We start from the raw sequence: 17,589 nt of genomic DNA, 5'->3' as shown, positions 1-17,589 counted from the left end.
CCTGGAATGCAAAGTGTCTGAAACTTCAGGCGAGAGCATGTACACTAATCCTACGGGGTTGTAAATAAATTGGACGAATTTTAAGTACTCATTAAGTCACCAAATGCAGAGAATGTGGGAATAGCGGAAACATTTTTTCACCCAGACATAAATGATTCTGTATTTGAATATGTGGAGTAAAATGTATAAATGAAAGACTCACAGATCAGGACGAGTGGTGGGGTTATGTCATTAATTAAGAAGTATATTAAATATAAGTCAGTGCATCCAGTTGACTTGGGTGACTGGTGCAATGTTGAGTCAGTTTGGTGTAATATAGGCACTGTGAAAACAGAATTAAGAGTAGGAGTGTGTTATAGGCCTAATGACTGTGATGAGAATACCAAACAACCATACAGAGAAATAGAGTGGACCAGCAACTCAGAATGTCTCATAATAGTGGAGTTTAGCTTTTCAGACTTTGACCGTAATTTGTGGGTTGGTTTCTCACACACTAGTAAGACTTTTTCGGATTTATTGGATAACTGTTTTCTTCAGCTCATGTTAGATAGGTAAGAAGAGGAAGCAATACCCTTGATCTGGTTATCAGCTGTGATTCTTCATGCATTAAGAATCCGCAGATAAAACTTCAGCTGGGTGCCAACGATCATAGTGTATGTACTAATTTCAAACGGATGGTTAAGTGGAAGAAGACTGAGGGTGGTTATCAAGCTACTGCTCTTTGTGGGCTAATGCTATTAGTAGAGCCCCAGGGTTCAGAACTTGGCCCATTGTTGTCTTCAATATTTATCAATGATATTATTGGAAGTATAACAATCTTAATATCAAAGTTTTCAGATGACACAAAGGTTGACATGGTTATTGCAGACAGTCACATTGGGTCGATTGGCTGAGAAACGACAGTTGAAGTTTAACATAGACAACTGCATATGGGTAGCAGTAATTCCAGAGTAACGTATTAACTGTTTCGTACTACACTCAAGGTATTGGAAATTGGACAATGACCGGGAGGATAATTGTGCAATGTCATATGAAGTTCTCTGAGCAGTGTAGATAGGTTGCCAGGACAGCTCAGGGGTTTTGTCAATGATATACAGAAACTTTACGTGTAGAGATAACTTGTTTTCTTGCTTTATTTGCCATTACTACTACTACCACCACCACCACCACCATCTGGGACTTTCCCTGTTACCTTTCAAAGGTAACAGGGAAAGCCTTTCAAACGAATGGGAGATTGTAAGGTATCATGCTTACCACAGAGAAGTAAGATATGTTACTACTCTGTGATTCTTACTAAGCAGCCAGAGGACACACTTCAATTCTGGACATACTGTAGTTTTATTTATTCTCGGTGGGTATCACAGATGGCGCTGTGATTGGTTTTACTCTCATTTGTTTGACTGATTTTATTGAATTTATGTGTGGGACTTGTTTCGGTGTGTTATGTGTAACACGGAATATTTTAATTTTTGGTGTACCATGTTTAACTATATAACAGTTAACCACTAAAATTACAATGCAAAAATGGGATTCACAGTTTTTAATATTTTTTTGGATATGTATAATGTATGCATTTGGCGTATGGATGTTTTCTGCTGGTTTCCTTTTGAACCGGGTTGAATTAAATAACAATAGTTCGTGTAGTGATGTGCAGGATTTTCTGAAGCTCGGATATATAAATGCGAATAAGGCATTTAATCTACATTTCATTCCAGCTGAAAATGGGAATCATACGTGCTGGTTCCCTTCTAGGTTCGATAAGGCTATAATTGTTATAGTAGATGCATGGCGGTATGATTTTGCATCGTATGACCAAAATCAGTCAGCTGGCATCCTTTACTATAAGAACAAAATGCCGCTTCTGAAGCAACTTGTAAATTCCAGGCATGGTATGCTATTTAGGTTTGTAGCTGATCCTCCCACTACCACTCTACAGCGGTTGAAAGGTCTTGTAACTGGTAGTCTTCCCACTTTTATTGATATCAGCAATAATTTTGCTAGTAGTGAAATTTGTGAAGATAATTTGATACGACAGCTGTGGAAACAAGAAAAGAGGATTATATTTATGGGTGATGATACTTGGAAAGGCTTGTTCCCCACATATTTTGTTCGAGAATATCTTTATCCATCCTTCAATGTTAAGGTATTTTTGTAAGTTCATGTCATGGTATTATTATTAGAGTCATTATTACTGCTATTACTTGAAGAGAAAATAATTTCAAATGTATCACAAGTATCCTATTTTTGAATCTTTGTCTCTGCCTGTCACTGTGGATTTTGTACACTGGATATTCAGTCTTAATTTTTGCAGCTTGCAGAGCTATATGTAATTATCAATGTTGCTATAAATTTAACAGAATGGCAGGGGCCATTGTAATGAAAGCCAACACCTCACATGTGATTTATTTCTCATTCTGTGAAGTAGGGGTATGAAGTATTGTGAAAAGTAATGTTAACTAAAATTGATTGGATGCTGTACCCTTTGTGCAGAGTAATGCAAGAGGGATGTTCACTGGATGCAAAGCACAGAAGCAGGTCTTCTAAACTAACTGTGCAACTTGTGTCTCAGAATACCGTTGCATGATCCTGTTCTTATTCCTCCTCCTTTCTGATGTCCATACATGAAATATTTCATGGTATAGGTCTAGAAACCCTATTGATAGCCATATACTTATGTTCTCTTCAATGTAAGTATGGAATATAATATGGAGGGGTGTTCAGAAAAGTTTTGCTGCTTGGGTATAAGTAGGTAGTTACCAGCATTTAAATAATGTGTGAATGATTCAAGTTGATCTAACCTGGCATACCATTGGCTGAGATTTAAAGTACTGTCTTGCATATGGATTCTTTTATTTTTATTTATATTTTACATTTTTAAAGAATACTCAACTTATAACTATAGTACTTACTTACTTCTAACATTTACCATCATGTATTCTCAAATATCTTTCAGTGAAGTTCATTTTTCAAAAATATTTTATTACCAAATCAAATAAAAATAATGTTTAATTTTTCAAAAATATTTTATTACCAAATCAAATAAAAATAATATGTTAGTCAAAAGTAAGGTTCCCATTAAAATCAGTGGTTAGTTCGTTTAATCAATAAATTCCCTTTCTAGTGAAGTGTTATATTTTTTATCTCTCTCAATTTATATTATTTTATTCAGTTTTTCTGTGTAAAAAATCAAGAAGTAGTTGTACGGGGGGGGGGGGGTGTTTAAATTTTTGTTTGATCACATATACTCAATGTTACAAACACACATGTCAACTTGTTTTATCCATTACACTATTTGTTTAGCTGTTATTGGTACTTCTAATATCTTGATTTATAATGTGAGTTAGTCACTTGTGCAAACAAAATATCATACTTAAAAATTAAATTCATACTGAATTTTGTACTTAAAAATTAACTCATTAAATTGTGTTAATATTATAAAGTTGATTCCTGATGGAGACTTTTTGAATGATATATGATTTGCCTTTGTAAATGAGAAACTTGAAGCCAGAATCACGAACAAACATTATTCAAGAATAATTTTTTTAATGTATAATAGATTGCCAAATTTTTTATGTGATTTATTTCTAAATTTGCACAATATTTAATGAGAAATTATTTTTGGTTTTTCTTTAGGTAACATAGTAACATAAATCTCAAAGAAAGGGTGTTGGTCTGTTATTAGATTTTTGTGTCTGAAAAGAAACAGTAAGCAAATTCATGAATGAAAGAGAAATGTTTATAAGGAAAGTACCTTCCATTATGCTATAATAAACAGGTGTTATATTGAATTTTAACATGGATGGAAATCCATTTTAGATAATCCAGAGTACAAAAGGCCCATCTGATGCTATCAGTACCAAAAAAATTGCTGCTGTAGAAAAATTAATCATGAATAATACACATAAAAGAGATTGCCGGACAGGTGCATTTATCCATTGGTATCAGTGAAATGTTAGTTTGTATTCATCTACATGACTTAAGACTGAAGGATTTTTGCACAAAACCTGATGATTTCTAGAATTGTTATAGTGATGAGACATGGGTTCATCACTGGAACTTTGAGAAAAAATCCAATCAAAACAATGGAAGCACACAGCATAACCTTCCTTTCTTCTCCCATTCCCCACACAGTCTCAGAAAATTCCCTACTAAACTTAAAAAGTGAGATTACATTCACAATTTTTTTGGGATTATGAAGGAATATGTATTTTGGAATTTTGACAAATCTAAATGAGGAATTTTGACAAAAGTTATTGTTTTTTTTTCTTTCTTTCACGAGAAACTGTACACATCCTCACAAACAATGTTATGAGCAGCTAATCACTCATCCTACATCCATATTTATCTGAGGGAGACATCCATATTTATCCCTTTGAAATTGAACCTTTATGGGAACAGATTTTTCGATTGTGATGCAATTAAGGAAGTTGTTAATGATCATTTTAAAGGAACAAGTTTCACAATTTTATTATACAGGCATTAAAAACATGCAGGATAAATTGAACAGTTGCTTTGTTGCACTTGTTCCTTCTAGCCATCATACAGCAACAATTATATTATATGGCTTAAAAGTTGACAATTTTTAGGTAATGTTTTTCCAATCCTCTACTGTCCAGTATTGCTGCGGATTTGGTGCTGCTTGACAATCAACACTGCTTGTTTTACCCTGATAGGAAGATAACACAGGGTGTTATCATTTGTAATACCACATCTACAATAAGATTATTATAAACTTTCTCCTTTATGGGATTTTTTTACTCCATGAGGGGTACTTATACCAAGTGCATGGGGGTAGTTGGTTGTCCAGTTACTATTATTGTTACTGTTGATTGAGGAACTCTCTTACTATCCTACAGGTGTTTAGTATTATGGCTTTCTGGAGTTCCTTTACTGGGAGGCCTGTTGTTGCTAGGTTTTATGGAGGTTCTTTGACACCATTCCAGCGGTTGACAATGATCGGGATGTCATTACTTGTTCCACATATCTTTCACTTCTATTAGGTGTGAGTACTTTTTGATCTTTTCCTCGTTTGTTTTCTGGAGGTTGCTGGTGTTGGGCACAGCTGTGTCGATCAGGTAGATAGTCATTTCCTTCTTGTTGATGAGGGTTATGTCTGTTGTGCGGGATCATCTTGTCTGTTATTCATCTCTACTCACAGATTACACTAGACCGATCACCTTGTCGGTCCCAGTGTAGTCTGTGAGTAGAGGTCTCTGGTATGGCCTGAGGCTCATACTTGTAATACGGTTAATTTTCATTGATCAGCTGGTATTTTTGTGCTAGTGTTTGATGTATTGCCCTGGTGATCTGGTCATGTCTGTGGGTGTACTCTGAGTGATCATCCTGCAGTGATGTGCTGGATTGTTTCTGGGGCCAGGTGCGATTGCTTATGTGTCATCTGTTACTCCGGGGTCCTTGGCAATATATTTCCTGTAGATCCTGGTGTTGATTATATTAGCAAGTAGACCCACTATTAACCAAATAATTATTTGGTTAATAGTAAGAGTTGCATGCTAATGCAGTACTCACACTACCTCTATAGTGTAATTTTCTCTGTATTTAACATTGACTTTGTGTCAGTGGTTGGTCGTTGCCATGTGAGTGCTATTTTATATTCTGTCTTTTCACCACATAAAGACCACCCTTATTCGAATATTTTGCATTGGCGGGTCGATTAATTATTGGTTTGTAGACATGGGTTCATCACTGGAACTTTGAGAAAAAATCCAATCCAATGTGGAGATATATCTGATGTTCAAAATGCAGTGATTCCCTAACTATTGTTGACCTTGTGGTCCTCTGATGAGATGAGGCACAATGGCCAGTCTATTTTTGTTTATTTTTTTTATTGTTATGTGCCATTTCGTTGTAGTTTGTTTTTGACTCGATATGTGACAGTATATCACATCTTTTGCACTTCTTGCTTGACCTCAAGCAGAGGCCACTTAATTTGAATTTATTGGCTTATCGTAAATTTGTTGTTTTGTTATGTTTATTAATGTATGTGCTTTTTCTAAATTATTAAGGAGCTGATTCCTTCTGCAATACCCTTTTATTTTCTCACCCCCACCCATTCTTTGTTTTTATTGTTCATTGTTATTGGTTTAGTTTGTAATTTTTGCTCTATTAGCTTTACTTCTGGCATATTTAAAATTTTGCAGAAGCACATGCCAGAACGTGCTTCTGCCATTGAGTTTTCTACACTAATTGCATTTCTTTTTCTATTATTTACTTTCTTAGTTATTATTGGCGAAGATAAAGAACACCAACATGAGAACAATGAGAAACATCGGATAACTTACGTGGAAAATTAGTTTCCCAATATGGTACTCTAGCACTGTATTTTATTTATTATGACTCCAGGTACTCTATTTTGACTCCAGACTGATAACACCTACCGTCTGTTAACCGAGCGAGCAGCGCTAGAGTCCGGTGTCAGGAAACTAATTTTCCACATAAGTTATCCGACATTTCTCGTCATTCTTGTGTTGACCTTAGCCGTATTATTCATTTATTTTATGACCATATTATTTAAACTACATACATACATATATTCTTATATCTCCCATCGGTCATTTGTAATTGCATCTTCCATTCGAACTGTATGTTATATAAATTTTTTTAAAGTGAGAGTGATTAGGTTTAGGATGTGGTGCTCAGGGAAACTTTCTTATGGCTGCTGTTTTGCAGTTGTCGAAAGGTTTCCTGATGTGAGTGATATACTACAATTGAGAAACTTGTAATCAAAGAAGTATTAGTAATGGCCGCATGGTGCAAGAAAGCCTATGGCTTATGCTGCACCAGCCAAAAAAAAAATCCGAACAAAACAATGATAAAAACAAAAAAAAAAAAAAATAAAATGAATAACTAAATAATAATAATTAATAAAAAAAAAAAAAAAAAAACCTATCATCCTATGCGCTTCCCTTACCCGAAAGTACTATCCAGATGACCTTTGATTTCCCTAAACTGTCGGCCTCTACCACCCATGAAGGCAACTTATTCCAGTAATTTATAACTCGCTGGCTAAAATAAAACCTCCTGCAGTCCAATCTAAACATTTCCCCCGTAACTTGAATTTATGTCCCCTAGTTCTAGCATCATTTATAATCTTGAAAATTTCGTCCTCATTCATTTTACTGATGCCTTTCAGAGCTTTAAACACCTCAATCAAATCTCCTCTAAGGTGTCTAGTTTCCAAACTCTGCAACCCACATATTCAAAGTCTTTCTTCATAAGGACACCCTTTTGCCGATCTCACCAGGCGAATTACCCGTCTTTGCACCCTTTCAAGAAGCTCGACTGTTTTTCTTTAGGTGCGGTCTCCATACTTGAACACAGTATTCCAAGTGTGGTCTAACATAAGCCTTATATAATGGGATTATCACGTCCCTATCTCTACTTGCAAAAGTTCGATAGATCATCGATAGGACACCATGGGCCTTCCTTGCAACCCGTTTACAATGCTCAGAGAATTTCACGTCTGACCGTATCGTAACACCCAAGTCCCTTTCCTCCAGTACTGGGTTAAGTTGAACTCCACCAAGTGAATAAGTTTTTTTGGGATTACTGTTTCCATGTGTAATACCTTACACTTTGTTGGATTAAAGCATAGCTGCCATTTTTCTGACCATTCCTGAAGTCTATCTAGATCTCTCTGAAGAAGCTCAGCTTGACAGTGATCATTAACTACTCTACCAATTTTAACATCATCTGCAAATTTAGACATCATGCCCTCTATCCCTTCATCAATGTCGTTTATGAAAATAAAAACAACAGTGGTCCTAATACTGATCCTTGGGGAACCCCACTTCTTACATCAACCAATCTGAGGAATAGCCATTATCACAACCCTCTGCCTCCTGCCCTGAAGCATTCTTCTATCCATCTAAGGATTTTCCCAGTGATTCCAACCTGTTCCAGCTTATAAAGCAACCGCTCATGTGGGACTGAGTCAAAAGCTTTGCTGAAATCTAAATAAACAATGTCGAAATTATTCCCTAAATCCAGCTCGTGAGTGACCCTTTCGAAATAGCAAACCGGATTTGTTAAACATGATTTTCCTTTACAAAACCATGTTGAGTATCCTTGAGAATTTCAATTCGATCCAAATGATCCTGAATTCCACCCTTGATCATTGCCTCCATGATTTTCCTACTACTGAAGTCAGACTGACAGGTCGATAATTTGCCACTTCACTTTTAGAGCCACACTTATGTATGGGAGATACATTTGCACTTTTCCAATCCAAGGGAATCTCCCCAGAGTCTAGTGATGCTCGCATAATTAGCCTCAATGATTCAATGCACTCGCTTGCCACCTCCTTTAAGATTATAGGGTATATTCCATCAACTCCAGGAGCCTTACTGGTCTGTAGGCTCGAAAGTTTTTTCATTAAATAATCTTGCGAAATTTCAATATCATTAATTACATATTTTTTAACTTCTCTCCCACAATTTCCCATTGCCACAAAAGGCTTTTCATTTGTAAATATCGATTATGTGCATAGTGAAACAATTTCTGGATTACTTTCTACACAGTCAAATTATCAGTGAACTTTTTTTTGATTTGGTAGTTGTTGGCGCATCGGCTTCTGTGGCCATATTGCACCTCCCAAGGTTTTTGCAGTACTTTGATCCAAGCCCGAGGCGGGAATCGAACCCGAGACCTTTGGGTTGCCGGGCAGGTACTTTACCCACTCGGCTAGCCCGGTCGGCTATCAGTGAACTCTCTGGTAATAGTATAGTACAGGTTTGATTAACAGCAGGTAGCTATGTGCAAGTTCCTGTGGTCACGTGTAATTGTATAATTTTCAATAGCCAGTACAACACGTTATGAAGCCCCCCTCCTGACTTGACAAACCTGGAATTCTTGAGAATTCCAGGTTTGTCAATCAGGAGTTGTTTTGAAGAAGGCTGTGTTTGAATCCCATTGGAGACTGGAGGAAATCTACAGCCCCAGTTGAGGCGCCTCTGTAGCCAGGTGGGAAGGAGCAGCAGTGCGTAGCACATGCTTCTTGATTAGACCGGGGTTCGAGCCCGTCACCACCAAATACGGAGGATGAGGAAAGGTCAGGGAATGACCACTGCATATCCTGGAGCAATATGGCCTTAGTTGCTAATGCCCCTAAAAACGAAATAACAATAACAAATAACAGCCCCAGTTGAAGAGAATTAAAGGCCTCTTCAGTTGTGTCTGTAGTTAGGGGAATTTAGGTGGATGAAATCAGCCTCTGAACACGCATTTATTTGGATGTAATACGCAAAGTGCAGTATGACTAAGTTTTAAGTAAGTTTTCTGTTTATACTCTGACACGACAACCAAGTCAGTAGAGTTTACAATAAATTGTCAATACAAATATTTATTGTATTTAGTAGTCACGGGGCTTAACCCGGGTCCACTCAAGGAACGCGTGCTATGCACTCTTGCTATGACCACTCGGCCACATCACTAAGTTAATAATAATAATAGCACAACAGCTGAATTATGTTGTTTATTAGCTTATGTTGTTTGCAGTTGTAGGGTTGCACTGGGTCTCTGTCAGTTATGATTACTGGTATGTTGTTCTAATTGATTAATTATGAAGGAAAGTTTTTTTTTTAATTGATAATGTGCCTGTCATAATTTTTTTAGCATGATTAGTAGCTCTGATAATTTTATTGCACCTAGAAACAGCTCAAATGTTTCAGCCTTGTGGTCCTTTGACTTTAATCTAAAAATAAATTTTTAATAGGAAATATTCATCTGTAGTTGGATTGCATCTAATGCTTGGGGGCAAAATTGTACACCATATATATATATTCCAAGCGATGTCCACAAAACTTTTGGCATGTGCTCAAAAAACCTTGACTGCAGATTCCCCTCTACAAATTTGCAAACTATAATTTATGATATCCTGAAAGAGGCCTCTGAGGTCGGGAAAACTCATGTCTAAAAAATATATAAATTCATACACCGACCATTGAATAAAATTTAATATGACTACAATCTTTACACAAAAATATTTACAATAAACTATTGCGGAATGCTAAAAACTGTAATAAAAAATCATTTACAATAAAATTTGCTAAAATATAAAACATTAAAAGCACTAAAAACCTGAAGCTTTCTACTGTCTTTAACAACATATTCGGACTGCCCCATAGTGGAGCAGTCCGAATATGTTGTTAAAGACAGTAGAGAGTTTGTGAATTTTGTGGAGAATTTGACTATAAATGATGATGAGAGCATGATCTCTTTTGACGTTGTATCTTTATTTACATGTATTCCTATTAATCATGCAGTATATTGTGTAAAAATGGCATTGACCAGGGATGCCTCCCTTGGTAATAGATCACTTCTCGGTGTGGAAGACATTTGCACCGGGGTAGAATTATGTCTAGCTAGTACTACCATGTTGTTTCAAGGAACTATGTATAAGCAGGTTCGCGGTACTGCCATGGGTTCACCCATTAGTGCTGCCGTGGCCAATTTGGCCATGGAGGAGTTGGAAAGTAGGGTTTTTAGTGGGTGTTCGTTTCCTATTAGGAATTGGAGAAGATATGTTGATGATACCTTTGCCCTGGTCCAGAAGGGGAGGGAGGATGATGCCGTTTGCTGGCTTAATAGCTTCTCCCAATTTATACAATTCACCTCAGAGGTGGAAACGGGTGGTACCCTGTCATTTTTGGATGTATTGATCTCCAGGGTGGGTTTTAGACTTAAGACGTCAGTTTTTAAAAAACCCATGTGTAGAGGTCAATACACCCATTTCAATTCAGCACAAGCTGGACAATACAAGAATAGTGTAGCAAAAGCTTTATTTGACAGAGTAAGATCACACTGTACCACTTCTGAGGATAAAGAAAAAGAAATTAATCATGTCAGGGCAGAACTTAGAAAGTGCGGATACCCCCAGAGGATCCTGGATAGATATAGTAGAGGAGTGTCCGAACGTAGGGAGTCGTTCGTTCCGGTAGCCACCGCATACATCCCCTACTATCCGGGCCTTACTGAACATCTGGCAAGAATTTTACGGGGTTATGGGACACGCTGTGTACAGCTTCCCGGGCGGAGGCTGTGCACAGCTGTGTCTCAGCTCAAAGACCGCATGCCAAAAGATCTTAGTAGTGGAGTGGTTTATAGAATAGAATGCCCGGATTGTGGGGAGTGTTATGTGGGGGGAAACAAAACGACGGCTCAGGGATCGTCTGGGGGAACATTTAAATGCCATAAGAACCGCTGAATACAACAAGTCTGCTGTGGCCGATCATTTTTGGGAGAAGCAGCATCAAATCTCCCCGGAGGACGCTATTATTTTGGATCGTGCACATGGATACTGGGAGCGTAAATGGCTCGAGGGTTTACGGATTTGTTCATCCAGTAGGAATATCATGAATAGAGATAGAGGTATACGTATTAATCCTATCTTTGAAACAATTATATTAAGGTCGGATGAACGATTTTCTTTGCCACGTTCCCGAGACATTTCCGCTTCCAGTTCTGACCATGTGCCGATTGAACCAACTGGAGAAATACCACGTGTGGAGGTACCGTGAGCCTGCTACTTAAGGAGATGTTGCAGGAAGTCATATCACTGTTGAAGAAGGGAGCTGACGCTCCTGAAAGCTTCAGGTTTTTAGCGCTTTTAATGTTTTATATTTTAGCAAATTTTATTGTAAATGATATTTTATTACAGTTTTTAGCATTCCGCAATAGTTTATTGTAAATACTTTTGTGTAAAGATTGTAGTCATATTAAATTTTAAATTTTATTCAATGGTCGGTGTATGAATTTATATATTTTTTAGACATATAATTTGTGAGTTTCTGGTCTAGTCAAACATTTATCTTGGCTTAATAAAAAAATAACCACGGAGATATGCAATCATCAAAGGATTGACCTTATAGCCTTAGCAATGTGAAATCTGAATTTGGATCATGTTCTGTTAACAAGCTATTTTTTAAGATTATTCCATGACTTTCTTTTACATTTTTAATTACAGTGTATTTAAAGTGTATACATTTCATAGGATATATTTTAAAGATCTTTAATTTATTTTCAGAAAAGCTTAAAAACTCACTGTGTTATAAATTTTGAAACATACATTAATTAAAATGCTTAAAGGCTTTCTTTAGTTTAACCGAAGCATCTTCTTCTAGAAGTGATTTATTTATGATATATATTTTAGGACTTGGATACAGTGGATAATGGAATTATGGAACATCTTCTTCCAGAAATACAGAGAGGTGATTGGGATATCATAATAGCCCATTTTCTTGGCATAGACCACTGTGGCCATAAATATGGACCATCTCACCCAGAAATGGCAAGAAAACTGAAAGAAATGGACAAAATAATAAGGTTTTGAATTATTATTATTATTTTTATTATTTTTTTTGTTATATGTTAAAATATATGAACTCCTATGTTTTTGAAGGTAAAGCATTGCATTGATAGAAAGGAATTTATTAGGTATAACTGGATTATTAAAATTTATTTATTGTCTGTGCTGTTGTAGTGCAGATGATAAATTATTTTGTAGCTATGTTTCCATGACCAAAATTATATCTGCTGACGGATATAAGAAACTGCTCAAGTGTTTCTATCTTATTGCTTATGTTCATTCTTGTGCTTGTTCTACTCTGCTCATTCTTGTGCTTGTTTAGGTGGTGGCCTATTGCTTGTTTTAGACATGTCAGTTCTGTGTTAGTATGACTTGAATTATGCATCACAATTAGTCAGGCTATCATTTTCTTGTATTTCTGCATTGATGTTTGGGATTTTTTTAAACAATGTGAATGATTGTCGCTTGTATGGCCTGCTGTATGGTTACATTGCGGTTTAATTCCTGCTTAATGGTTGATTTTGTACCAAGATACATAAATATAAAATGTAGGAATAACAGAAGACTAGTTCTCATGAAATTCACTTATTGGCAGTGGGTTGTCAAACACTGAAACAAATTGCCTCCCATTGTGGCAGAGGCATTGATTCTGGCTGAATTCAAAGGATGGTTACTTTGTGGGAATAGTATGGATATTATGTTTTATTTTATTATTTTATATTATATTGTTGTTATTATTGCTATTATTATTATTATTATTTTTTTGCTGATGCGAAATGAAATTTCCTTCTTTGCATCATTTGGCCTTACTAATACTATATTGGTTGCTCTGGTATGTGGTCTAGAAACAAACAAGCTTCCTGTCTTTTGCTTTGTGTTTGTAATATACACCTGCATTGTCAGTCATACTGACATGACTTTTTTTGAAGGGGTTGTCTTCTTACTTTGGATTTGTGGGGAATGTCAGTAGTTGATTTTTTTCGGGCATTACTCCTGGGGAGGAGAGTTGTGTGATGAAGAAAGTACAAAGCAATGCTGGGTACATACAATAGGAAAGTTTTTCAAACATATATTTTAGAATATTGATGGCTTAGATGATTTGTTACTGCTTTGTTGGGGGCACAGATATTTTTTTATTTTTTTAAATATAGGGATGGTCTCTTTTCTACATCTCAGATTTATTCTATTCGGTGCTATATATTTTATTCATGAAGCAATAGTTTAATTGCTTCAAGAATAGAATATATTGCTTCTATTATTTAGTTGCTATAAGTAGTGTGATCGCTTTCCAACCAATATCGGACCGCCTGGCAGTCCTTACTGTCAAGGGCACCATCAAGACCCATATTATCTCCGCCTATGCGCCAACTGAGACTAGCCTGGACCCGACCAAGAATGACTTCTACAACCAGCTCCAACATACGCTGGATTCAATTCCGCAGACAGAAGTGATCATCCTCGCAGGGGACTTTAATGCCCATATTGGCGTGGATAGATCTGGTTGGGAAACAACAATGGGCAAGTTTGGCCATGGGAAGATCAATGACAACGGCTTACGTTTGTTGTCCTTTGCCGCATCTAACAACCTGATCATTGGAAACAGCCATTTCCGGCACCCTCAAAAACATCAACTTACATGGCGAAATCCATCTGGCAAGGACTCAGCAATCCTGGACTACATTTTGATCAATGCCAGATTTCGCTCATCACTCATGGACGTTCGTGCCATGAGGGGACCTGATTGCGGATCTGATCACTACCTCATCCGGGCTAAGGTGCAGCTCAAATTACGGCATGCAAAAAGATCATCTCGGTCAGCCAAGCTGGACTGGAGGCAGCTAATGAATGCTGCCAACAAACAGGCATATCAGATCGCCCTATCCAACTGCTTCGAGATGCTGGCTGTGCCCGAGGATATAAATGAAGAAGGAAAGCAGATCTCTGATGCCATCCTGGAATGTGCCAAGCCCCTATGTCCACCTGCCCGACGTCGAACGCAACCATGGATATCAGACGAGTGCCTCGACCTCGTGGACAAACGGAAACAGGCAAAGTTGGTCGACTTTGAACGGTACCGGCAGCTAAACCGAGAAGTCCGACAAAGAATGACAGCAGAAAGAGAAGCATACTGGAACCAAGTGGCAGACGATCTTGAAGTGGCGGCATCCAAAAACGAGTACCGCACTCTCTACCGCACCCTCAGATGTCTGAGTGGAAAGACCAAATTGACTAGTGACAACATCAAGAATGCTGATGGGACCTTCGTGCAATCACCATCCGAACGCCTGCAACGGTGGAGTGAATTCTTCAAAGCTTTGTATAATCACGACCCACCTCAGGGACCGCCAGCAACAGCACTCTCGATCGACCCCCCTGAGGTCTCCATGGTCGATGTTGAGCCTACAGTAGAAGAAGTGAAAGCAGCCATACAATCCCTGAAGAATGGCAGGGCACCAGGAGTGGACCAAGTCACCACAGAAGCGATCAAAGCCGGGGGAGATGTACTGCTTCGCCGACTACACTCCTCAAAACCATCTGGTGCACTGAACAAATTCCGTTAACATGGAGGAAAGCCATTATCGTACCGATCCACAAGAAAGGTGATAACCGGGACTGCAAGAACTACCGTGGCATCAGCCTCCTTTCCATCATCGGAAAGGTCTTTATGAAGATCATCCAGTCAAGACTGCAAAAACATCGCGAGCAAACCAGTCGAGAAGAACAGGCAGGATTTAGACCCGGGCGAGGATGCTGTGATCAAATCTTTGCCATTCGTCAGCTGATGGAGGAGAGGATCCGGTGTGGACAGCGAACCGTCATTGTTTTCATTGACTTTAAGTCTGCTTTCGACTGTGTCCACCGGCCTGCCTTATGGAAACTACTAGAGGTTGAACATGTACCTCGAAAAGTCATCACACTCCTCCAAACTGCATACAACGGTTTAACCAGCCAGGTGCGCATCCAGAACGATTTATCTGAGGAATTTACCATCCAAACTGGAGTCTGCCAAGGGGATGTAGCCTCCCCATTGCTTTTCAATATCGTGGTCGACGCCATTATGAGGCAAGCATTCAGAAACAGACAGGGCATACAATATGACAAGGATCACTATGTGACTGACCTGATGTTTGCTGATGATAGTGCTATCCTTGCCGGTAACGACGCTGAAGCCACGGACATCCTCTACGACATTGCCCGCATTGCCCGGCCATACGGTTTGAAGATCAATGCTGGTAAGACAAAGGCCCTGACAACAGATGGGTCGCAAACCACCATCTATCTCAAAGGCGTCCAGATCGAGCAAGTGCAGGACTTTAAATACCTTGGGTCGCTGGTCCAGGAGAAGAAAGTTGCATCCACCATGGAAATCCACAGCAGAATTGGACAGGCGGCCACTGCGTTCGCCTCGCTCAAATGGTGTCTATGGAAGAGGACCAACATTTCCACAAAGACTAAAATCCGACTCTTCCGGACTTTGATCCTGCCCATTCTTCTTTACGGATCGGAAACATGGATTTGTCTCAAGTTAGATTTGAACAAACTTGAGGTATTCCAAATGCGATGCCTGCGGCAGATCTTGGGCATCTCTCTTCGCGACCGCATCACTAATGATACCATCCGCGCCAGATGCCAACAGCAACCAACCATTGCCGACCAAATCCAGAAGCGAAGGCTCAGATGGTTTGGCCACGTATGTAGAATGGGCACGAACAGAATACCATCCACACTCCTTTGGAGACAACGACCCACCCAATGGAGCATCCAACGGACCGCGCCTAGGAAAACGTGGGCCAAGCAAGTGGAAGATGACTTGAAGAGCCGACGTCTCGACCTTAACCAGGCCAGGACTGAAGCCATGGATCGTAAGGTATGGAAGAACATCACAGAGCAAGTCCGAAACCCTGCGGCACCTACAGCAGCATACTGGTTGCGTGGCCAACCGCCTCCCCCAGCTGCCAGCTAAGGACCAAAGAAGAAGAAGAAGTTGCTATAACAACAAAAAAATAAGCTAGCACATACTTGCACATAAAGCAATGTGTTCCTTTGAAGCAACTAAATAGTTACCCTTGGCAGTGTGTGCCTCACCTGTCTTGCACAACACACTCTACACTCCTGTTATTGTTTTGAATAAAGGTATGATCTTATGACATTCAGGCAATTTTTAATCAAGTGATACCAAGTTTTGCTGAACATTGTTATATCGGCATATGTAGATATAATCGGTATCTCAGCTTCATCCATATTATTGGCAGCACTCCTAACATTATTATATAAACTAATGGTGTCAATAAAATCTTTTTATTCACTCCCCTGGTATATCCTTTCTAAATACTGAAACATATTGCACTGTCACTAGTCTAGTGTATACAGTTTCCATAAAATTTTTTTTTTCTGTAATTAACCTATGAGTAATCATCATAGTCCTTTGAGACTACAGTTTACCCAGTAGACTTCTAAAGTAGATTCTAGAAGCCTCTTATCAAGGAGAGTGAAAGTGTGACTGATCCTTATCACTAATCAAATGTATGTCGATAGTACTCCTGTTGTTCCTGTCCCTCTCTCCCACGTGCTTTATCTGAACCTAGCAACTCTTTCATTAACACCGTCAAGTGCTCTTTGCACGTCCTCTGTTCAAATGTATTCCATCCCTGCAAAATAATTTAGTTCTGTCAGCTAGGGCAGACCACACTGATAAAAATCCTTCTCCTCTCTGAAAGCCTTAGTCTCTCAGGCCTAGAGCTAATGAGCAAACTCTCATAATAAAATCCCTCCTGTTTTGTCTAGACAGAATTACAGCCATGGGGCACCTCCCTAGCCAGGTGAGTAGGAGCAGCAGTACGTAGCACATGCTTCTTGATTAGACCGGGGTTCGGGCCCTTGACCACCAAATACGGAGGATGCGGAAAGGTCAGGAATGACCACCGCATATCCCCGGAGCTATATGGCCTTAGTTGCTAATGCTCCAAAAAACAAATAACAACAATAACATAACAGCCATGGTTACATCTTGTCCCAACTTCAAACTTTTTTCAGTATGGCCCTATACTTTCCAACCAAATCCTCATTTCATTTGCATTAAATATCATTAGTACCCATGTGTACAATCAAAATCCCATTAGTGCCCTTGAAAACTGATAAGTGATTAATTACATTTTAGATTTGTGCACTTACCAGACATTCTGGTTCTATTCTGCCTATCTTCATTAGAGAATGTTTCTTGTTTCTCTCCCCATTGAGTCCTCTATTGAAACTCTCCTGTTGCT

The 17,589-nt window shown here is 38.6% G+C and overlaps 1 protein-coding gene across 3 annotated transcripts in view; it reads left to right on the top strand.

Moving 5' to 3' along the window:
• The first annotated feature begins 1,320 nt into the window (after window positions 1-1,320).
• The window catches only part of PIG-O (phosphatidylinositol glycan anchor biosynthesis class O), a 145,493-nt gene continuing 129,224 nt past the window's right edge, over window positions 1,321-17,589 (top strand). Inside the window, exons 1-2 of one of the 3 annotated variants that reach the window (XM_090372867.1) lie at window positions 1,321-1,351; window positions 12,170-12,342. In XM_090372867.1, coding sequence (XP_090228993.1) covers window positions 12,197-12,342 — 146 coding nt within the window. In that variant the 5' untranslated portion in view covers window positions 1,321-1,351; window positions 12,170-12,196. Of the gene's footprint in view, window positions 1,352-1,481; window positions 2,152-12,169; window positions 12,343-17,589 lie in introns of those variants that run through there. The other 2 variants (XM_090372864.1, XM_090372866.1) reach the window with 2 other exon arrangements.

This window comes from Mastigoproctus giganteus, chromosome 4 (assembly GCF_048544385.1).
Source record: "Mastigoproctus giganteus isolate SK-2022 chromosome 4, ASM4854438v1, whole genome shotgun sequence".
Taxonomy (NCBI): Eukaryota; Metazoa; Arthropoda; class Arachnida; order Uropygi; family Thelyphonidae; genus Mastigoproctus; species Mastigoproctus giganteus.
The sequence above is the reverse complement of the archived record's forward strand: the minus strand, read 5'-3'. Positions and strand labels throughout refer to the sequence as shown.